The sequence below is a fragment of the Heloderma suspectum genome, chromosome 9 (genome assembly GCF_057233095.1).
Source record: "Heloderma suspectum isolate Gila_16-S chromosome 9, 16-S_ref, whole genome shotgun sequence".
Taxonomy (NCBI): Eukaryota; Metazoa; Chordata; class Lepidosauria; order Squamata; family Helodermatidae; genus Heloderma; species Heloderma suspectum.
In genome coordinates, this window is record NC_139466.1 from 42,246,871 (window position 1) to 42,269,111 (window position 22,241).

Below are 22,241 nucleotides of genomic sequence, written 5' to 3' on the forward strand. Positions count from 1 at the left end.
ATGTGGATGCTACGCTACAGAACTCTATTCTTTAGCACAGGGCTTTCCAAACTTTTCATGTTGGTGACACACTTTTTAGACATGCATCATTTCGTGACACGGTAATTCAGTTTTACTAGCAAACCGGAGGTTAAACTAACCCGTTATAAGAGATACGGACACATACATAAATTGTAATAATGAAATATACGGGGATAGAACATATCTCATGAAAACCTTTCATTTATATTTTTAAAAATATATGATTTGTAAGATAATAATATACATTGTTGTCATTTATGAGTAACAGTATGTAAATATGTGCAAGAAAATGTGAAAAATAAACAAAATTAACTAAAGTATTTACAATACATATTAGGACACATAAGCCCAGGTAGGAGCTCAGCTGCAAAAACACATGAAGCAGAGAAGCAAAAGTCCAACAAAAATGGTGTAAATATATATGTCTCACCACCAGGCTATATTGCTGTAAATATTTGCAATGCCTGTGTCCAGAGTCCAGTTCCAGCACTCTCCGGTGGTACACTGCCGGTGGGTGGTTAATCCACAATTACAGCAGAGTAAAAATAAAAATAAGTGGCAGAAATCAAATCATAAGTGCCACGTGGTGGGTGGCTTGCTGTTTGCCACATTGGGTTTGGGGGGGTGGCCTCCCTTCAGCCAGCAGCAGGTGGGTTGACTGGGGGACAGCCTGCAGCTGCGCTCGCCCGGGTGATTGGGAGCACGCTGATTCTGAGGCTTCTGGCCTCCACTGAGCTCTGTTCCGACTGGCCAAGACGGCGGACGTCCCGCTTGGTGCAGTCCCAGTCCCAGGTGGCGTTTCCACCCGCACGCTACTCTGGCCTGGACATGCAGGAGCGCGGTGCAGAAGTCCGCAAAGGGTGCGCTCGAAATCTCGCAGGGCTGGTGGCTGCTGCCACTTCTCCTCGCCAGCGTCGGCCAAGCTCTGCTCCCAGGGTGGCGCCTCCCCTCCCCTCCCTTCGTCCCATGCCTCTACCTCGCCGTACTGCTCCAACACAGCCAATCATGTGCATCCTGCATCAAGACGCCACATGATCCTAAAGCACCTAATGTTAAAGCAGCTAAGCCTTAGCTGCTTTAACATTAGCTGCTTTAGGAAGTTCCGGGGGAGGGGCCAAGGGAAGCCAACGCGAGTCAGGGAGCTCCGCGGTGCCCTTCCGCACAATTTTCTGCATTTCGTGCGACACACCTACATACTGCCGCCGACACACTAATGTGTCGCGGCACACAGTTTGGAAAGCTCTGCTTTAGCGGTTTGGAAAGGATTTATACTGTTACTATTTATACAACATACCCAGAGATTACTGCAACTTTCAAGTGTGTTTTAGGTATTCACTGCTATAATTTGCTTTTGTGAATCTGGAAGTAGAAGTATTCTCTAAATGAACGTCAGTGTACTACAATGCAACATATGGACTGGCCCTCCAAATTCAACCGGGCCACTTTTGTAGAATACATAAAATGAATATAACGTTTGATGTGTAAACACACAAAAAAGTGTAAATGAAAAGGAAAAGCGGATCAATGTTCCTCCAAGCCAGAGAGGACTCACCTCTTCCTCCAGTTTCACCACCTTGGCCTGCGCATTGTTCAAAGCCTGGTCACGGATCTCGATGTGCCTCCGCTGTTCCTCATTAGTGGAGCGAAGACTTGCCAGTTCTATCTCCAGTTTCTCCTTCTCCCTCTGGGTTTCTTTGTCTGCCCGAATTAAATGGAAGGGAGAAAGACATCTTTAAAAGTTATCTTGAAAACGGGCAGAACGGTGAGGGAAAAGAGAGCGCTGTTGTCTTCGAGAAATCTATTTAACATTTCAGGTTTCGTTTTATTTATTACATTTATATCCCCCGTTTCCTCCATGGAATTCAAGGCAGCATACATGGCTCCTCTCCCCCACTTTGTCCTCAGAACGGCCCTGTGAGGTAAGGTTAAGCTGAGAGAAAATGGCCACCCAGTGAGCTCCTTGGATAAGCAGGGGTTTGAATGCAGGTGTCCCCCAGTCTTAGTCCGATGTTCCACTACACCAGGCTGGCTCTCAAAGCAGTGTGAGGCCAGAGGAATAAGCAGGGTGGGGTGGTTCAGTGGGATAGTCCCATTCAGGATCCAGCACTAACCTAACTGCATCAACAAAAAACACCAAACCTGACAAAAGGAAGCCTTCAACACCTCCTGTTCAACAGCATCAGGAAGAAGTTGTAGTACACAACAACTTCGCTGTTGAACACATCCTTATTTTTATTTAAACACCTATACCCTGCTGGCCTCCCAGAAAGACTCAAAGCAGCTTACAGCACTGAACCATAACACTCCATCAGTGCAGTCCAATTAAAATTCACAAGATTACCTTAAATCACATATCTCAGCCTCATCTTCCCACCGGCAATATGGGAAGAGTAACAGGGTTATTTACTGGGTTACTGTGGCTGGGATTACAAAATAGTGTCCGTGAAGCACTTTGAATCTTATAAAGCAGTATATAAATACAAAACAAATTCCAGCACAACTGTTTCTTCTGCCAACTGCTGAGCCAATCCTGAATCCACTCATAAGTATTTTATAAAAATAATACTCAAGGTATCGCTGGTAATAAGAACGGTGTCAGAGTGACTGTGATTGACGCAACAGGAACTATATGTTAGGGAAATACGATATATATTATATTCTACTAACACAGCCTTCCGTAACCTCGCCGCATCCACATGGGGCGGGCTGCGCCTTCTATAATTCCACCCGGAAAGTGCTCGGTCTGGGAAAGCTTACACACAGTGCATGTATAGTGCCTACTGCCTCAGCGCTGTCCCACCAAGGCAAGGGTCCCCACTCTTTTCGGGCTGGTGGGCACACTGGGAATTTTGAGAGTGTGTAATGGGCGCTCTTACAATATGGCTGCTGTGGGGGCACTGTGCCCGTTCATAAAATGGCTGCCATAGTGGGCATGGCTGGTTACAAACATTTATCAGACGCTAAACTGGTGAGATTACCAGAAAAGTATCTTGCCCAAGGACCTAAGTACAAGGCAGAGGTGGTTTTGTGTTTTGGAGCTCAGACCCACCTCTACGTGGTACATAGTTCTTTGGACAGGTTACTTTTCTTATAATCTCACCAGTCTGGCTTCTGGGAAATGACAATGGCAGACATTTTATGAAGGTGCCCCCAAGGCAGCCTCAAAATTCCATATGTGCCCACCAACTCAAAATGTGTGGGGACACCTACTCTACATCATGGCAAATGCTCTCGGTTTTGCAACTGTAGTGCATTTTTAATGTAATAGCAACACATTAAGTTCTGTCTGCTGGGTGGATCTCCTAGGGCAGTGAGTCAACTTTACCATGCTAAATCCCCAGACAATTCAGCCCAGGGGAAAGACAGCATTTACATACCCGCAATTTTGGTTTCCATGGTCATCCATCTGTTTCTCTGGACAAGGGTCGTAACCTAAGATTATTTCTACACACACCAGTAAAGCAGAAGCAGAGTATAATCCTTCCTTACAGTTTTGGAAAGAGAAAAGTTCTTCCTCTCAGCACCTTTGTAACTCAAGATGAAGCAAAAGGCTGGAGGTAACAGGGGTGTGGGGAAGTCAAAAAGGAATGGATGAAGCTCACATAGGCACAAGACCATCCAGCGCTCCCCCCCTGCGCTCTCTCTCTCTCTCTCCCCCCCTCTGTTTGTGCTAGTTTCACCCAAGACTCTACACACACAATCCAAACTCAACCTCAAGGTCCCCACGCCTAAGAAGCACACCATGGGAGACACACTGGAGTGCTCTGGCCATTTACCCTGTAAACAAACCTTGGCGCTTTTGCTCATGTAGATAGATGGCTTGTCGCCTGATTTTAATGCTTATTTAGAACTGGAAACACTCCCAGTGCCTGAGAGTTTGCACTGATCCAGAGGCGTTTATGTAAATTACTCCCCTTGATGTTGAGCCCATTTCATAAGTTCAATGAGTCAGAAAAGAAATCTGTAACTACGGTGGCCATTGTCTCCCTCTCTCTTTGATCTCTGCTCTCCCTGGCTTTCCTAAATGTCGCTGGAGAGCTGTGCAATGTTCAGTGCCATTTCAGAGAAAGTGTGCACACAAAGGCAGATTAGGGTTATCAGAGAAATCCACAACGGATCCAAATGGGTTTGGATTTCTATGAATCCGACCTTCAGATTCCAGAGCGGACTGGCTTTCTCTGAGTCCACAGATTCCATGAACTTGCAGACCAGTCCTTTACCTTTGGAGGGAAGGATTTGTGCAAATGCACGTTTGCAAACAGGAATGAAATTCTTGTACATCCCTATAAATATCCGATTCTGTCAATGAGAGGACAACAGAATGAAAGTCGCCTGGCAATCCATGAAACACAGACAGAACAGATTTAACATTTGTATGCCTAGGGCAGACTGGGCCACTTCTGCATAGAAGAGGAGCTGGTTCAGTCTTCAGTGCTGGCCAGCCTTACATTCAAAAGATACAAGAAGACATCACCAGCATCTCACCACCTTATGCTATGCTGAGAAACGCCCAAGCCTACCCTCTTCTTGTATTAGTGATTTCTGCATACTGATCATTTCACTTGAAACCCACATTTGCAACAGGTCTCAACTGTAGCCTTCGCACAGGAGGAGCTATAAATCCAACAGAAATCTGGACTCACTTTGTGCAAAGAGCTGGGAGATTGTTTTCCTGTTATCCTCAGAGCCTTCAAATTCTTTCTCTGCAAGCTGCTTATTAGCTGTATCCATACGCTCTGCAAAAAGAGAACAGACACATTTACAAAATTGAGTTGCTTCTCCTTATCACTGATATGCAGGAATAAAGATCCTTAATCCTCCAGCAGACAAAAAACAAAGACAAGATTTTCTACACTCTCCCAATGGAAGAGTGATTTGAGGTATAACAACGTGCTATGAAGTTATTCTAAGGAACTCAACAGGGCAATCGCCTTACGGAACAGAGATTTCAAAGTGCAGCCTTTTGTACAGGGAAAAGAGTTCTCCATTTAATTCTATGAGGTAGTTCCAAAATCCTACAGCAAGGTAATAGTTTTGCCAACATTTGCCTGAAGCAAATGGGACTCTTCGTATTAACATTCTATCTATGCGGGGGGGGGGGGGGGAAGCACATGGCTAGGTTCTCTAATTCCCCTCTTTAAAAAAGTAAATAGCTTCTGATATATCCAGTTATTTGCTTAATGACACAAGATTTTAATCAAAAGTACACATCTTAATTAGGTATGTTTCTAAGGGGCCTTTCATTGCTATTGCAGTGCCTTGGGAGCCTGTTTTCTACAGCTTCATCACATGTTGCTACACACTTGAGGCACAGAAAGTGACATGAGACCTGATGCATTTTTGTGACTGCTAAATACTTTTTAGAAAACCTAGACTGATAGTTTCAGCTTTGATTTTAAAAGCCCTATAAAGTTTCTAGTTCTCATGGCTGAAGAGATAAAGTCTGACATATACTGGCGCTTCTAGAAGCTTCAGCTAAGAGGAGTCATAAAGGGATTTATGTTTTTTTAGTTTCAAATCTACTGGTTCACCAGCAGCTGGTATTCAGAAGCACACCGCTCCTGATACTGAACTTGATACGTACTGTAGCCATTATGACTAGTAGCCACGGCTAGCCTTCTCCTCCATGAATCTCACTGATCTCCTTTTAAAGCCATCCAATCTACTGGCCACCACCACCTCTTGTGTACTGAATCCCTCAGTTAACAGCTACGTGCTGCATGTAGAAATCCTTCCTTTTCGCAATCCTAAATTTCTCAACCTTCACCTTCATTGGATGATCACAGGTAGGGCGGTCGGAGAACTCCGTAGCAGAACCAAAGGAGTTTGGATTTTGATGAATCCAGCTGGCGGACTCTGCAGCAGGCTGGCTTTTCCCATCGGGAGGATTACGCTGACTTGCGGACCGTTTTTCTAACTTCCCCGACATTGTGCAAATTTAGTTGCAGAAACATACGCAAAAAAATTAAAAACTGGCCAAAAATGTGCATTTCCCCATGGGCTAAAGTGTGAAAACGCACATTTGGGAGGATTTTGCACATTTTTGGGAAATTTGTGGATTTTCGCACATGCGAATTTGCACAAATCCGGGAAACAAAAAAAAAATCCAATTCTGTTGATGGGCAGACTGCCGATCAAAAGGCGCCCGACCATCTGCAAAATACCGACAGAAGGGATTCTACACAATCCATGCACCCCTAATCACAGCTTATAGCATTAAGATATAGCAGGGGTGGGGAACCTCAGTCCTGAGGGCCAAATCCAGCCCTCTTGGAGTAGCAATCTGGTCCTCTGTAGTTCCCCAGATAGCCGCAGCCTACCTGGCCCCTCCTCACTCCTCCGATTACTGATCATGTGGTGGTGTCCTGGCTTTTGTGCAGCTTTTGCCCCATTCTAATGCCTCCCCTACGGCTTGGTTACTGACAGTGAGAGCTTCAAGCTACAACAGGCTGGCATTTCTGGCCCCACCCCTTTTGCATGTGGTCCCACCCACCCCAGGAATGTAGCCCCCAAGAACTTCTCCAAAATGGAATTTGGCCCTCAGGCTGAAAGAGGTTCTCCAGCCTCTCCAAACCCCCCTCTCTACCCACTTTCTCCACACCAGGCAGACTTCCACGCACCTCTGTTGCTAAGAGCAGAAGTACAGTGGCAGCTGTATCAGCGACAACAACAGAAGAGGAAACCAGAGGCCTTCCTGGCCCCCACTCCCGCTCCTGTTTTGCCTGGCTTATCTGACTAGTGTAATGATTACAGTGTTGGACCACAACCAGGGATGGGTCAAAGTTCCGACTCGGCCACGAAACTCATTGAATGACCTGGACCAGTCATCCTCTCTCAATCTAACCTACCTCACAGGGTTGTTGTGAGGAAAATTGGATGAGGGAGAGAACCATGTATGCCACCCTGAGCTCCAGTGTGATGTAGTGGTTAGAGTGGGACTGGGGAGGTCCAGGTTGTCGTCCCCACTCGGCCATGAAGCTCACTGGGTGACTTTGAGCTAGTCACTGAGTCTCAGCCTAACCCACCTCACAGGGTTGCTGTGAGGATAAAATGGAGAGGAGGAGGAGGAAGATGTACACTGCTTTGGGATCCTTGCAAGAGGAAAAAAGGTGTGATATAAATGTAACAATAAATAAATAAAATAAAAATAAAAATGTAAATGTAAATAAATTAAAAGAAGATGTTTGGGCCAAGGTATTGCCATACTGCGAGCTTTGAAGCTGAGCAGGAAATCAACGTTTCTCACCCCAAGTTACCAATCCTTGCAGCTGTTGCAAGGATAAAAATAAGACGTGTTGTGAGTTCATAAAATGCCATACAAGGGAAGCAGATGTGATAAGGGTGATTTTTTTTTTTAACCTTTAAGAGGAGAGCTGACGAATCATATGCCACATCACTCATTTTAATTACATACATTCCTCAGTCACCAGTTTTCCACACTAAGTGTAAAATTCTAGAAGTCCCTTTTACCTCTGAGATCCCGATTGAAGTCATGAAGCCTGCGGATTTCACCTTCCAGCTTGTTTCTCATAGCCTTTTCCAGGGCTTCCCGCTTTGAGGAAGACTTCTCCAAGTTTTTATAGGCCTCTGAAACCTGCTGAATTTCCGTTTCCAGCTATAGCACAGAAAAGAAAAGAAACATATATTCTACAGCTCGACTGTTTACAACATTTGATGCTGAATCCATACAGGCATTGTGAAACGATGTTGGAAAAATGACGGATCGGTCGATCCTCATGCAAGACAAAAGCAGAGGCCACATTGCAAAGGGAACGCTTTTCACCCGACAGCCTGAAGGCCCACGATACAATTCTAGCACTGATACTAAGCAAGCCCAGCCTTGAGATGCCTGGATGAGAGATGGCCTGGGTACCAGATGCGAGGGGCTTTAAGCTTCACTGGAGAAAGAGCAGGCGTTAAGGGGGTAAGAAATGAATACCTACATGCAGTGGGTCTGACGCCAGTGGACTAATGAATCCGCTCTGCGTTTCAGTTGGAACCAGTCAGAACTCTAAAGGAGTTATCCAAGGTGCGCCTTGGATAGCTCCTTTAGAGTACTGGCTGAAACCAGTGGGGCAGATTCACCGCCCCACTGACATCGGAGCCACCAGCCTCCACTGCCTACATGCACGAACGGATTTAAACGTCATGGCTGCTCCCCAGCCTTCCAGAGGCACTTAAGAATTGTGGGTCTATAACAGAGGTGTTTCAATATCTTCACAAGCTGCGATTCCCAGGGTCTGAACATAGGAAGCTGCCTTATAGCAAGTCAAACCATTGCCCACCTCCCTCAGTATCATCTACACCACAGGTAGGCCATGTGGTGCCCACGGGCACCGGTGTGCTCCAAACATCTTTTTTCTTGGTACCCACCAAGGTTCACGACCCCGCCCACTTAAAAAAAAAAAATAACATTTTCTATCCGGCAGCTGGGATCACTTCAAAGCAAAGTTTATATGTGTGTGTGGGGGGCATGTGGGGTGTGTGAGGGGAGAAAGACAGAAAGCACACGCCTCTATGGGTGGAGAGCAGGGTGAGAGAGAAAAAGAGATAGGGGGAATGAGTTGTCAGGTAGATGGACGGTGGCAGGGAGATAAGAGAAAAAGAGTGTGCCTTCTGTGAAATGGGTTTCTTTTGGTGCTGAAAAGTATGGGTTCAAAGGAATTATTTAGCATGCTGCGGCTCAGACCCCACCTCTGCCTTGTACTGGGTCTTTTGAGCAGGTGACTTCGTCCTTTGTGCCTAGCCATGCCCACCCATGACAGCCATTTTGTGGCAGTGCCCAGGACAGTTTCTTAAATTACCAAATATGCCCAAAGGCCCTAAAAAGTTGCCTATTCCTGGTCTACACTGACTGGCAGTCACTCCCCAGGGTGTCAGACTTTTCCAGCCCTACCTGGAGATGCTGGGGCCTTCTGCATGCAAAACCGATGCTCTGCCACTGAAACCCTGGGCACTGAAGTAGCATGTGTCTGTAGAACAGACATGGCCCAATGAAGACGTGGGGTGCTACCAGAGGCTGCTTACACATACAGCCTTGGTGTTCCCCAAGATAGACAGACAAGTGTTTCTCTCATGCTATCCAGAGGAACAGAGAGACAGGCAGGCAGGCAGGCTGTGTCACTTCCTACCTTTTGCAGCCTTGCTACTTTCTCATAGCACCCATCTAGCTCCTGCCGTAAGGATCTGTTTTCGTCGGACAGGATCTCCACCATCTGCTGCGCCCGGGAGACGATGACAAAAGGATCTACCGGCATCTGCTGGTAAGGAGAAGGCGGCGGCTGAGGCCTGGGCAACGCAGAGTAGGAATCCCCTTGCTGGTGTTGCTGCTGCCCGATTACAGGCTGACAGAGTCGGTAGAGATCTCCCTGGTGGATCTGGTTAGATAAAAAGAGCTGCTGGGTCCGGGGCAGAGAAAAGGGATCCCCTTGGCTGAGAGGGAGGGGAGGCTGGTGCTGAGAAGGAGACAATCTGGACGGCGGCAGTGACTGCAACAGGGTCAGAGATCCCAGGGATGTGAGCGAAGATGTCGGGCTGTGGTGGTGGGGAGGCCTCTGTGGCAGCTGCAGCTGGAGGTCTGGGTTCTGCCTGCAAAGACAACCAACACCACCAGCTCAGTTGGACGGACTGAGCCAGGTAAGCACAGAGCTCTGGGCCTGGCTTAAGCCGCTGCAGCCCACAAGTCCAGCACGCGCAAGGCTTCTGAGTGAGCACGTTATACATGAAGGCATCGGACAAAGTGGCGTTTTGTTATTTCTTGCATTTATATCCTGGCTTTCCTCCAAAGAGCTCAGGGAGATTACATGATCCACCTCCTCTCCATTGTATCCTCACAACAACAACCTTGTGAGGAAGCTTAGGGTGAGAGTCCGTGACTGGCCAAAGTCACCCAGTGAGCTTCATGGCCAAGTGGGGACCAGAACCCAGATCTCCCAAGTCCCAGTCTAACACTCTAACCACTACACCATACTGGCTGAAGTTCTAAACACATGCCTAGAATCAGTACCGGGATGACCAAGACCTAATCAACTGAAGCTAAATCCAGACAAGATGGACGTGCAGTGGGTAGGTGGGAGCTGACCTTGGAGGTGGTGTTCAATGGCCTGCTCTTCCCTTTAAAGATCAGATTTGTGTGTGTGTGCGCGCGTGCGTGCGCTCTCCAAGAGAGCCCGTATGATGCATGGTTAGAGTGCTGGATTGGGACTTGGGAGATCCAGGTTCTAGTCTCCACCCGGCCATGAAGCTCACTTGGGCCCGTGGTCAACTCTCAGCCTAACCCACCTCACAGGGCTGTTGTGAGGATAATATGGAGAGGAGGAGGATCATGTAAGCCAGCTTGGGTTCCTTGCAAGAGGGAAAAAGGTGGGATAGAAATGTACGAATAAACTTTGTTCTCAAATGCCCTCAGGGCAGCTTACAATTTAACCCCCCCAAAACAACAAGGAAACAACCAAAACAACCATACAGCTGATGAAAATATCAAGCTATTAAGATATCGAAAACGCTAAAGAGCCAAAAGTAAAACGGATAATAAAAACAACTGATTAAAGATGAAATGCCTGTCGGAAGAGGAAGGTCTTAGCCTGGTGCCTAAATGTATATAATGAAGGTGTCAAGTGGATCTCCCCAGAAGGGAGACCCGGGCTGGGGCGGCGGGGGGAGCACACGACACGACAGAGAAGGCTCTTTCCCTGGTAGCCACCATTGCACCGTCGTAGGCGGTTGGCATCTGAGAAGAGCCTCCAAACACAATCTTCACAGTCAGGTGGGAACAGACAGGAGAAGGCCCTCCTTCAGGTAAACTGGGGCTCAGCTATTTAGGGCTTTCAAGGTCAGTACCAATGCTTTGAATTGGGCCCAGAAACTGACTGGCAGCCAGTACAGTTGAGGTACCACTGGAGTCACAGAGCTGAGTATCATCAGCACACAGATGACAGGCAGCTCTATCACTGATTTTCACCAGAGGCAGGTGAGGCTATTCTGAACTGGTGCTTGGACTTGGCGACAGACTGGAGAGGGTTCAGAGGAGGGCAACAAAGATGATCAGGGGACTGGAAACAAAGCCCTATGAAGAGAGACTGAAAGAACTGGGCCTGTTTAGCCTTGAGAAGAGAAGCCTGAGGGGAGATATGATAGCGCTCTTCAAGGACTTGAAAGGTTGTCACAGGAAGGCAGGATCTGTTCTCGATCATGCCAGAGTGCAGGACATGGAATAATGGCTCAAGTTACAGGAAGCCAGATGCCAGCTGAACATCAGGAAAAATCTCTCAACGGTTAGAGCAATACGACAATGGAACCCATTACCTAGGGAGGTGGTGGGCTCCCCCACACTGGAGGCTTTCAAGACGAGGCTGGACAGCCATCTGTCGGGGATGCTCTGACTTGGATTCCTGCATTGAGCAGGGGGTCGGACTCGATGGTCTTGTAGGCCCCTTCCAACCCTACTATTCTATGATTCTATGAAGGCCAGACTAATCCAGACAGGATGAAGGTGCTGTCGGTAGGCGGTGCATCTGCCTGGTTAAGTGGTGCTCAACCTGCTCTAAAGGGGGCTGCGCTCCCCCAGGAGGATCAGGTCCACTGTCTGGGGGTGCTCACAGATCCAGCTCTGGCCCAAGCGGTCTCAGAGGCACACGGTACCATTCATCAGCTTTGGCTGATATACCAGCTACGGCCCTGCATGGGCAGAGATAGCCTGGCTGCAGTTACCCACGCACTAGTAACCTTCCGTCTGGGTTACTGCAATGTGTTATACATGGGGCTACCTCTGAGGACAGTTCAGAAACTTCCGTTAGCACAGAATAGGGCAGCATGGCTCGGAATGGCCATCCCAGTAAGCAGCCTTCCTGCTTTTTCTGCACTAACTCTTGAACTATGAATGAGCAGCATGCTGCCATTCAGACCAGGCTTTTCCATCACTGCACTGGAATAAGGACAGCCTGCCATGAGCAGCTCATCATCCCCCAAACATGGAGTTTATCTCCTGCTTTGCCAAGATAAAGACTGCCTAGTTTCTCTCTGTGGTCCACCAGTAAAGGGAGCCTGTGTATTACGTCCCAGATGGAAAACACATCTGAGAACAGGTGGACTTTAAAAAATGGAGGATTCACCATTTCCCGCTTCCTTACTTCCAGCAGCCCTAGGGGCAACTGCAGGTCCTACCTGTAAACATTACATGACCTGTAGAGCCTAATTTGAATGTCTGCTGACCCACCCACCCCCATTTCATCTTGGGACTCTGCACATTCACAGTGTGCAATCATCAAGGCAGCTCCCCTCCAACTATATAACATCTTGGCTGATGAAAAGATCTGGAGGTCTTGAGAACTTGCATATTTCTGGTGATCTTTTTGAAGGCCTAATAAAGGTATTGCACACTAATATGGATTTGGAATCCATCTTCCTAGAGTAAGTTTTGGTGTATTCACACTCATCCAGTCTACTACCAACCTCAGACAGTCATTTGGGAATCTGGTTCAGACAGAAAAGGGAAAAGAGTTGGGTGTCATCACCAGACTGACAGCAATCCATGAAACACTCTGGAAAAACTCCTCTAGAAGTTTTATGCAGATGTTAAACAGCACTGGAAGCAAAACCCCCCACAAAGAGAGTTAATATTTTAATAAGCAACAGCCTGTTCCACCCTGGCTGAGGAAGCAGTGTTGGTAAATGGCCCTTAACAGTTTTCTTTAAACTGCCCCCACAAAAAAAAAAAACCTTACTGCAATTCTGTACATGCCTACTCAGAAGTTAATCCTACTGAGATCAATGAAACTTCCTCTCAGGTAAGTATGTGTACGAGATTGCATCCCAGGGGTGTTTAATCTCATAATGAATCTACTTTTTCGAAGAGCTGCTACTCATGCACCTTCAGTAACTTTTACCGTCTGGAAAGAAGGGAAACTGCCCACTCACGTTTTGTGTTCGTGCGTGTCCATTTATGTGCATGCATGCGCACCAGGGACATAGAGGCATTTGCCTTCTGCCCTCTCTCTGAGATGCAACTTCTAAAGATCTGAGGGAAGGGTCTGAAACCTGGCACATTAACATTTCGAAAAGGGATCCCTGAATCTCCCCCAAAGGTGTGTGTGTGAGAGACCTAGAATCAGCCTCTGGTATAAAAGAGCCAACTGGAGTGCAAGGGAAAAGGCTGCATGGGAAAGGGGCACCTCAATTTCACTAAAGTTTGTCTTTCAACTCACAGGGTGTTTTTTTTCTTTTTTTTTTAAAGGAGAGAGACAGCTCATTTTCTCCTCAGATTCCCCTGAACAATGAATGAGGAAGAGGGGGTGTGGTTTCAACAACAGAAAAAGGTCTTTGTTCCCTTTAAGTATATTAGAAACTACATTATATATTATACGTAAACCCAAGTCTGTGGAATACACAGCTTCTCCATGGACAACAGACAAGCAGGCCAAACCGTTGGGCTCAGTCCGCAAGCCCTGTCAGAACTCCAAGGCCCTGCTTGGCATTCCAGAAAGACGCTTCATATATTCCAAGGGTTCAGCTCATCACCCTGTTGGCATCAGAACGTTAAGCATGTTAATTAATTGCAATCTGGGTATAATAGAGACCCATCCCAACTCCTTCGCTGCTGCTGCCTTGCACCAGGATTTATGGATCAGGAACTAAGGGTTTAAGTCTTCCTGTTGTTCCACCATCTCAACAGTGGTCTTCACAGCAGGGAGGAGGGTGGGGTTATCAAGGTATTAAAAAGGGAGCCTAGTTAGTTTTCAAAAGATTAAATTTTAGTGGCTTCCAGAACACTGGAAAGCTTTCTAATTTTCTGCTCCCTCGAAAAGGCAAAATGAAGCCATGTGAACATTTACATCCAAATATGCAGAAAAAAATACAAAAACACAAAAATACTTTACACTCGTCTTCCCCAACTTGGCACCTGCTGGATGTATCGGACTGCATCACTGCCAGCCATTGGCCACGCCAGGTTGGGGAGGCTGCTTTACACAGAGGCTGCATGTTGTGCAAAGCTCTCATAAAGATCCGTCTCCAGGAGATGGCCTCTGATGGACACCAAGGGTGGCACAACGGATATTAAGCAGACTGCCTTGGGGGGGGTGGAGGGGGGGGGTTAAGGTAGGAAAATTGGAATACAACCTTGGGACAAGAAGTCATATTAAATAATACACAAGAGTTCTGGCATCTTGAGTTACATGCTTGTGAACATTTAAAGAGTACCCGAGCTCTGAAGAAAAGGCTGTTTCTCCTCAAAAGGGACCTCAAGGCAAAATGTCCCTGAGAATGCACAGGGTGACTTTTCTGCAGAAAAGAAACCAAATTCTGTTTTTAAAGATGGACCTGAGGGCAAAGGGCTCACTGCTTGTCATGCAAATCCTCAGGGCTAGACATGAACACTGGCCCCATCTTCTACAAAAAACGCTCACCCACATGCCTGGAAAGAGGATGTTTCCAACGCAGGGGCCAGATGATGGCTTACAACCTGATCTCAGGCAGAGTTAAGACACACCATCTTAGGTGCCCCTAATGGTTTGTCTGACTGGCTGTGACCATATGAGCAAAAGCAGGAGCTGCCTCATTTGCTCAGTGAAAAGGGAAAGGCACTCTGCATGTGCTTAGGGCAGCCATGCTGGCTGGGAATTATAAGAACATAAGAAGAGCCCTGCTGGATCAGACCAAGGGTCCATCTAGTCCAGCATTTTCTTCACACAGTGGCCAACCATCTGTCTATGGGAAACCCCCAAGCAGGACACGAGTGCAACAGCACCCTCTCGCCCATGTGGGTTGCAGTCCAACACATCTGGAGGGCACCAGGTTAGGGATGTCTGGCGCAGGGGCAATTTTTCTATATTTCTGCTGGCTTGCAGAAATACTTGAGGTGAGGCAGGTGGCTACAAGAGAGAGGATCTTTTCAGTGGTGGCTTCCCATCTGCAGAATGTCCTCCCCAGAGAGGCTCAAATGGCAACTACATCATGTCTGTTCAGCACCAGGTGAACACCTTTATAATGTCCCAGGCATTTTAGTGCTTTTAAATCTTGTATTGTTATCTTGTATTTTACCTTTTCAATTTGTAAACCACCCTGAGAATTGTGATTATTGGATGCTTTAAACATGTAAATAAATTGCTGTTCGTGACCAAGCCTGGATACTATTTGTTGACCCCCTGTTGCATCCCAGAATTAAATTCTGGTCACGCTGGTAAAATCCTACCCTGGGTAGCAACCCTATTTCTCGTTTGTACAGACGTTCAGCCAAAGTTGTCTGAAAAGACTTTCTGCAAAGTGCTTACAACAAAGCTAAAAAAAGATCAGCCCCAAATTAGCAAAATAAATTTTAGAAAATAGAACTCGCTTTTCTTGGCAACCTTCAATATTTATTTAGCGAGATCAAAGGGCCTTTTCATGACACAAGTCATTTCAGATCATGCATGCAAACCAACTCTGAAAACAGAGTGGCAAAAGGTTCAGACAAGCAAAGGATCATTCCCAGAAACATATTGGATGAGTCCTTTTGCCTACTGCTGAAAACCCCTTTAATGACCTAACCGTAATTGCTAATTGACACAACTTCCTTGCCAAGTTTTTTTTTTTTTTAACTCAGGCATTTGGGATTATTTGCATGACGTTTCGTGCAGTGTGGAAAGGTTGGCAAGCCACTCCTAGCTGGGTCATCAAATGGGCCAGGGCAAAGCAAAGCAAAGGTTAGTGCTAGGCTGACATTCCCAGCCTCTGGGACAGGAACGGAAACTGGAACCAACAGATCCATCATCTAAGGCAGAGCCAACCAGAGCAAAGTCTTAACTCTGAGAACACAGCACCTTGCCCCAGTGTGTGGGGAAAATACCTGCCTGACTATATGATGCGTTTCTCTTTCATATTCTTTGCCAGATCTTGTCAATGCCCGTCCCAACATTTACCAATGGTAGGTACACTCTCAAACATCATTTCTCCTCCTACTTTGTCTTTGCAATGATATGGAGAAAGGGATCAATGCCGCCAGAATCCCCCCTGCCCCCACCCCAAAAAAGGGTAAAAGCTGAGATTTTCAGAACTCCAAGAACACCACCAGATTCTAGTCGGGTTCCAATTCTGCTCACACACACGCTCACATCGTACTAGTAGATTCAGCCAAATCCTTCCTTGCTCAGCCATATTGTGCCCCACTTTTTAAAAACAAAGCATCAACCCATTTTCTCTATCTTGGCCACTTTCACCTCGCCATGATGCCAACACTTTAAGTGAGAGTGGCACCTCTGGAGCTAGGGCAGAAAATGCCTATTCGACAAGATATTCCAGGCAGTTTGAAACACACCACTCACTTTGCATTGACCCATGTCATTCCCATGCCAAGAGGAGTCCTTGCAGAGTGCTTCAGAAACCACAGTGGTCTTGGACCCTGGAATGTAATCGGAGGCCACACTCTGTTTGAAGGTGCCAGGGAGCTGCTGGGATGGGCCAGAACTGTATTACAGTTCAGACCATTCGCAGGGAACCCACATGTACCCAGAAACACCTTAGGACTCAGCCTACCCCAATGGCTTTCAAGCTGTGCTCCAAGGAATTAAGATCATCAGAGATTCCTCAGCTAAAATCTCAGTAGAAGAGGAGAACCTTTTTTGAAACACAACTCGCCCAACATTATTGATCTCTTCTGCAACACGCAGCTACAGAGGACTGATAGGATCCCACTGTAGGGTGCAGCGTCAGTTCATGCAAAGCAGCAGGGAGGCCGGAAGCAACACAGCCTTAGAACATATCCTGGAATCTTCCACAACATGCATGCATGGGAGGGGCTGTGGCTCAGTGGTAGAGCACCTGCTTTGCATGCAGAAGGTCCCAGGTTCAATTCCCAGCATCTCCAGGTAGGGCGGGAAAAGCTCCTGCCTGAAACCCTGGAAAGCTGCTGCCAGTCAGTGTCAACAATACTGGGCTAGATGGACCAACGGTCTGACTCAGTAGAAGTTAGCTTCCTAGGTTCCTATGTTCCATTCTACAGCAGAAGAAATGATGCAGCAGAGGAAAGTGTGCCCCGAGGGTAAAAAGTCTGAAAGCTGCAGACACCCTCAACCCACACCAGGGCTGTGCTGATGGCTGCTAGCCTGAGTGAGCTGGCAGGGCTGGAGCAGGCAGCCGAGGGACCGTTGTGCAAAATCAGCAGCAGGAGCACCAACACCTTGAACCCTTGCACTAGTTCCTGCCTATTCTGGGAGGTGCAGTCCTCCCACATAGGTGTGTGCATATCATACACCCACCCCCAGATATATATCCAGATCTATCCATCCATCCATAGATATATAGAGATATACACGCACACCCTTCAGCCAAGAGTCCCGTTCGCTAACAGAAACAAGCTGTTCAGAAGCGCCCTCATCCTCCATCTGTTTTTAAGATGACCGACTGCTGGATCCCTTTAGGGAAAGACAAATTTGAACCCACATCTCCAATCACCTGCAACACTAAGGCCTAAGTGGCATCTTAACAACAGCTTCCCAAAGAAAACCGGACACGGCCCTTTGAAAGTACAGGGAGGATGGTTGGGCTGACAGAAGGTCGCTTACCGGAATGACCCATATTCAGGAGGATGCTGGTATCTCATCATGGGCCCATCAGATCGACCTTGCTGGGCCATGCGATGGTCGCTGTAGAAATGCCCAGGGTCTTGTGGCTTACAGCCTATGGGTGGGCTGGACATGTTTTTGTAAGGATATTCTGGAGGAGGGCCCCTGTGCTCCATCCCTTTCATGTTTGGCTGAGGAGGGGCTGGTACAGAGTTCTTGTAGAAGTCATTGTTCTGCTGGGAGGAAAGTGGAGAAAGAGGCGCGCTTGTGACTGGTGCGTGGGCCTTAACGCCGCTCGTGGCCAGCGACAACTGCATCAGTCTCTCGCTCAGGGAGCGAACATGTCCTTGCTTAAGGTCCTTCAGACCTTCGTCCTGGTGGACCTTTCCAGGACTCACGCGCTGAACCGTTGGCCGCCCTTCTGTCCTCATCTTCTGATTGGAAACTCCCGTCACGTAAAACGCAGCCCCAACGCTGGCGTGCTGCTGGCCCCTGAAGTACTGGGACTGGACTTTGGCTTCCTCGTAGGTTGGGAGATCTTCGCTATTCTGTAGCCTCGGGGAGAGCTGCTTCTCCATGATGCTGTTGTCCATTTGTATCTCCTGGCCCTGGGGCTCTTGGCGGGCAACATGAGTCCCAATCTGATGGTCTTGGGGGCTCAGCCCTTCATTTGGAGCCCCGGGGCTCCCGTTGCTGGCAAAAGGGGGCGCGTTGCCCGTGGCTTGTTGGTGCAAAGCAAGAAGGTTGCGGCTGTCGTTTGGGTTCCCATATCGGAGCTGCTCCTGCAGCAAACGCTGTAAAACTGTCGTGGCCGTTTGCTCTTCTGAATTCCTCATCTCAGCTCTGATGCCTTGCAGGTGGGAACGCAAAAGGGGGCGCCTGGCTGCCTGTGACCTGGAGAGGAGGGAAAAGGGGGTTATTAGCCTCCTGATTGAACTGGCAAGGGCAGAGAGTGAGAAGGCGGCAAACACCATGTCCCTTCCTCATTTAGGTTAGAGCGGAAGAAACGTAACCTTTGGCCTGTGAAAAGAGACTTGTTTGGGAAGATGGTCTGAAGTGTAAACCACCTCCCCCAAGGAACAGGGATACAAGTCCAGCTATAGGTTTGCATGCTAAAAATGCAGACAGCATTAATACCACCAAAATCATAATGTATTTATCTATCTAACATATCTTAAACCGCCCCTCCGCCCACTGGGTCCTAAAGGTGATATACAAAATTCAGATGAAATCAGCAATAAACACAGTATAAAATACATGAATTGTAATAATAAAATAAAAAGAGAAGCCGAAGCACTCATCACAATAAAATCAGAAAACAATATTAAAAACCATTAAAAGCTCGATGGAACAACATCATTCCCACTGTCCATGTAAGGCAAGCTAAAAGGTGGGGGGTAGTTTGACTGCCTTTGGGGGGGGGGGTTCTATCATCAGGGTGCAGACACCAGAAGGGCCATCTGAATGGGGTGAAGGAAAAGAAGGATGAGGGGTGCGGCAGTTAAAATGATGAGGAGAAAAGAGAAGTGTAAAGCTGAAGGGAATGAGTGAGTGTTGCCAGCTTCCGTGGGGGTGGATTTATTGAGGAAGGTGCTGTGATCTGACTTTGGGAACTGGCAGTCGAGTTTGGCCTCAAGAGTGAGCAGGACAGCCAGAGCTGCATGGGACGGAATGGCTGGGAGGAGGGCAGGAAGTGGCAGCCTGCAGCACAGTGCACCACGACATCACTGCAACACCTGGGCAACTAGGCTGTGTCCAGCAGGACTTAATTGCGATAGAGAACCAGAGTGCTTGCGCACGGCATGGGCAGGGATATGGGAGAAGGGAAGTTATTTATTTTTATAAAGTTGATTAAACCTTAAGTGTTTGTTTTGGTTTAAAAATCTCACCCCAGATCACTGCACAGCCAGACTGTAGCTGGGAAAATTTGCACACACCTGGGAAAAGATTGTGCAGTCTTTGAGGTACTTCCAAAGACAAATATAAAATGGTGATTCTCACTTTGGCTCTTGGCGTCAGAAGAAGCCACTCCAATACATGAGGAGACACTGGTCCTTTCTGCCACGTTGAGAACAGTGGTGGATTTCCAGATCTCTTGTGATGTGGGTTACTTGATAATTCCTTCACAGTCTAGGAAACTCTGAAAAATAGGAAATGGTGAAAACCACTTAGAAGTGCAGCAAATAGCAGCCATTTCATTTCATTCTGCCCCATAGCTGAAGCTCTCTTGCTATTTTCATTTGCAATGTATTTTCTTCTTAAGCTCTATCAGTAAAAGAAATCAAGGCGTCCAGATTAGAAGCCACTGATTGCAAATCTAAGAATTACCAAAACTCCATGTTGGGGCTGACAAACATAAGGCACCAGGTAGAGGGGTTTTTCAGGCGCCTTGGGGGCTCAGTCTGCTGCATCCCCACAGCACTCCACAGATGTCAGACAGCTGCCTTTCAGAGCTAGAAAATCATGCTTTCTCAGGCAAAGGGGCTGGATGGACCATCAATAGTGGCTGCTGCCTTCCATAGCATCAGCCAGTGAGCCAGTGTGGTATAGTGGCAAGAGTGTTGGACTAGGAGCTGGGAGATCCGGGTTCTAGTCCCCACTCGGCCATGGAAACTCACTGGGTGATTTTGGGCCAGTCACAGACTCTCAGCCCAACCCACCTCACAGGGTTGTTGTTGTGAGGATAAAATGGAGAGGAGGAGGATAATGTAAGCCGCCTTGGGTTCCTTGCAAGAGGAAAAAAAGGCGGGGTATAAATGCAATAAATAAAATAAATAAATAAAATCCGCTTCTCTCTGATTAGTGTCCAGGAGTGCGGAGTGCAAGAGAATGGAGTGCAGAACTTGCTATTTGCAAACAGTTGCAAACAAGGAGGAGAAATGCAGAATGGGCAGCCTACACAAGGATAACAGGGATGCTGAGGCTTGTAGGAGTGGGAGGGGGACAGTGGTTCTAGCATGTGAAAGGGCATTGGAGAGCAAGACAGGGCATATGGGGAAGGAGCAGGAGCTGGCCGCTGGGACTGGGGGAAGGTGGATGGTTTTAGAAGTTACCCACTGATCCCGCCCACACAGCCCCTCCTCTTCTATCAAAACTGGACAGGGGACTGGTACAAAGTTGTGTGTGTAAGAGAGAAAATTGGGTCCCCCAACCCATTTGGGCTCGATACCTCTGTTCTACACACAAGCGAACCATATGGAATGAAATCGGCAGCTCACTAATCGGAGCTGAAGGGTGAATGTTCGCGATATTCTCCAGTATGCAGAGTCCCAGTCTAGGGTTGTGGTTAATGTCTGATTAGGACCACAAAGACCTGGGTGCAAATCCCTGCTCATCCATGAAGCTCACTGGGTGACCTTGGGCCAATTTCCCCGCGCCCTCCCCCTCCAACCTTATCTACCTCACAGGGTTGATGAGCGAATACAATCGGAGGAGGGGAGGGAGAAGGACCAATTTCTCCCTGAGGTCTTTGGAGGAAGAGTGGAATAAAAATGTAATAAACAAAGAACTTAAAATGTGGGCGAATATTACAAATTAGGCACACATGTGCAGATTGTCCAGATAGAACATTTACCATCCAGGGCCCCACTGGGCTCCATTGTTTCCTTGCAAAGGAAGTAGACTTGAGTGGAAAGTGGGGCCCAGGAATTCTGAAGTGTGGGCAGGTTTTTAAGCAAAATGGAAGACCGGGGAGTTAGGCAGAGAGCTGAGTCAAATCTTGGAATGGTTTTTAAAAGCAGCAAAGAGATGTAGTGATAACAACTGGTATTTTGTCCAAGCTTGCATCTTATTGTGATTAAAAACACACACCAACCATCTCTACTGAGTCACTGATTATATGGATCCCATGTGGGTCACCAGGAAGATCACTAGCACTAGCTCAAATCTCCTCCTGCCAGATTCTGAAGGATGTACTAAACACAACTGCCAACAAACTAGAGCAAAGCGTTCTAAACCTAAGTATTAGAACCGATTAAGCAGAACCCATTCCAATGCTTTTAAAAAATATTGTTTAATTTATATGACACTGCTACCTCACCTTTCCATTTAAAGAATGATCAAGGCAGCTTAGCAACGTAACACAGCTGAAACAGTAAAATCCAATGCAGAGGTTAGGAGTTGCCATAAACCTAAACCCTACAAGGTCCATGAGAAAGAAATTATCTTAAATTCACCCACTCCCAGATTATCCCATCCAGCATAAGAGACCAGACTGAGAGTGTGTCCAGATGAACGAGAGGGGCAGAAATTACTTGAGACACACACAAGGTCACTATGGAGACCACGAAATACTGAGCCACTCTCAAAAGGGTGATCACAACCAGTTCAGGGGACTTCAACACCACCCTAGAGATCCTCCTGACTAGCTCATGCAGGTAGAGTGTTGGGTAGCGGGGTGGACAGTACACCAAGAGTACACCTATTCTGTCCCAAGCACCCAGCTTCCAAACACACTCCCTCAAAGGTGGAAGTCAGCTGGGTGAGGGACCTGGTTAGGGGGATGGCATCATGATAGACAAATGTGACTTCGCCTTTCCACCGTCATGTCTAGCCGGCTGCTGAATTAATTTTATTTATTTATTTATTCATTTCATTTCTATACCGCCCAATAGCCGAAGCTCTCTGGGCTGTTCACAAATGGAGAACCTGGGCAGTTACCGCTGGGAAACCGCAAAAGATCCCAAA

At 47.3% G+C, this 22,241-nt stretch overlaps 1 protein-coding gene across 8 annotated transcripts in view; it reads right to left on the minus strand.

The window, feature by feature from the left end:
• AMOT (angiomotin) overlaps positions 1 to 22,241 on the minus strand; it is a 73,947-nt gene that overhangs the window by 26,618 nt on the left and 25,088 nt on the right. For all 8 annotated transcript variants that reach the window (XR_014784881.1, XM_084814231.1, XM_084814234.1 and 5 more), the window contains 6 exons: positions 19,557 to 19,695; positions 17,556 to 18,449; positions 9,153 to 9,609; positions 7,492 to 7,636; positions 4,665 to 4,757; positions 1,574 to 1,719 (listed from right to left, as the gene is read on the minus strand). Coding sequence is in view for 7 of the 8 variants with exons in the window: in XM_084814231.1 (XP_084670357.1) it covers positions 1,574 to 1,719; positions 4,665 to 4,757; positions 7,492 to 7,636; positions 9,153 to 9,609; positions 17,556 to 18,391 (1,677 nt within the window). In the remaining variant the exon portion in view is untranslated. The remainder of the gene's footprint in view (positions 1 to 1,573; positions 1,720 to 4,664; positions 4,758 to 7,491; positions 7,637 to 9,152; positions 9,610 to 17,555; positions 18,450 to 19,556; positions 19,696 to 22,241) is intronic.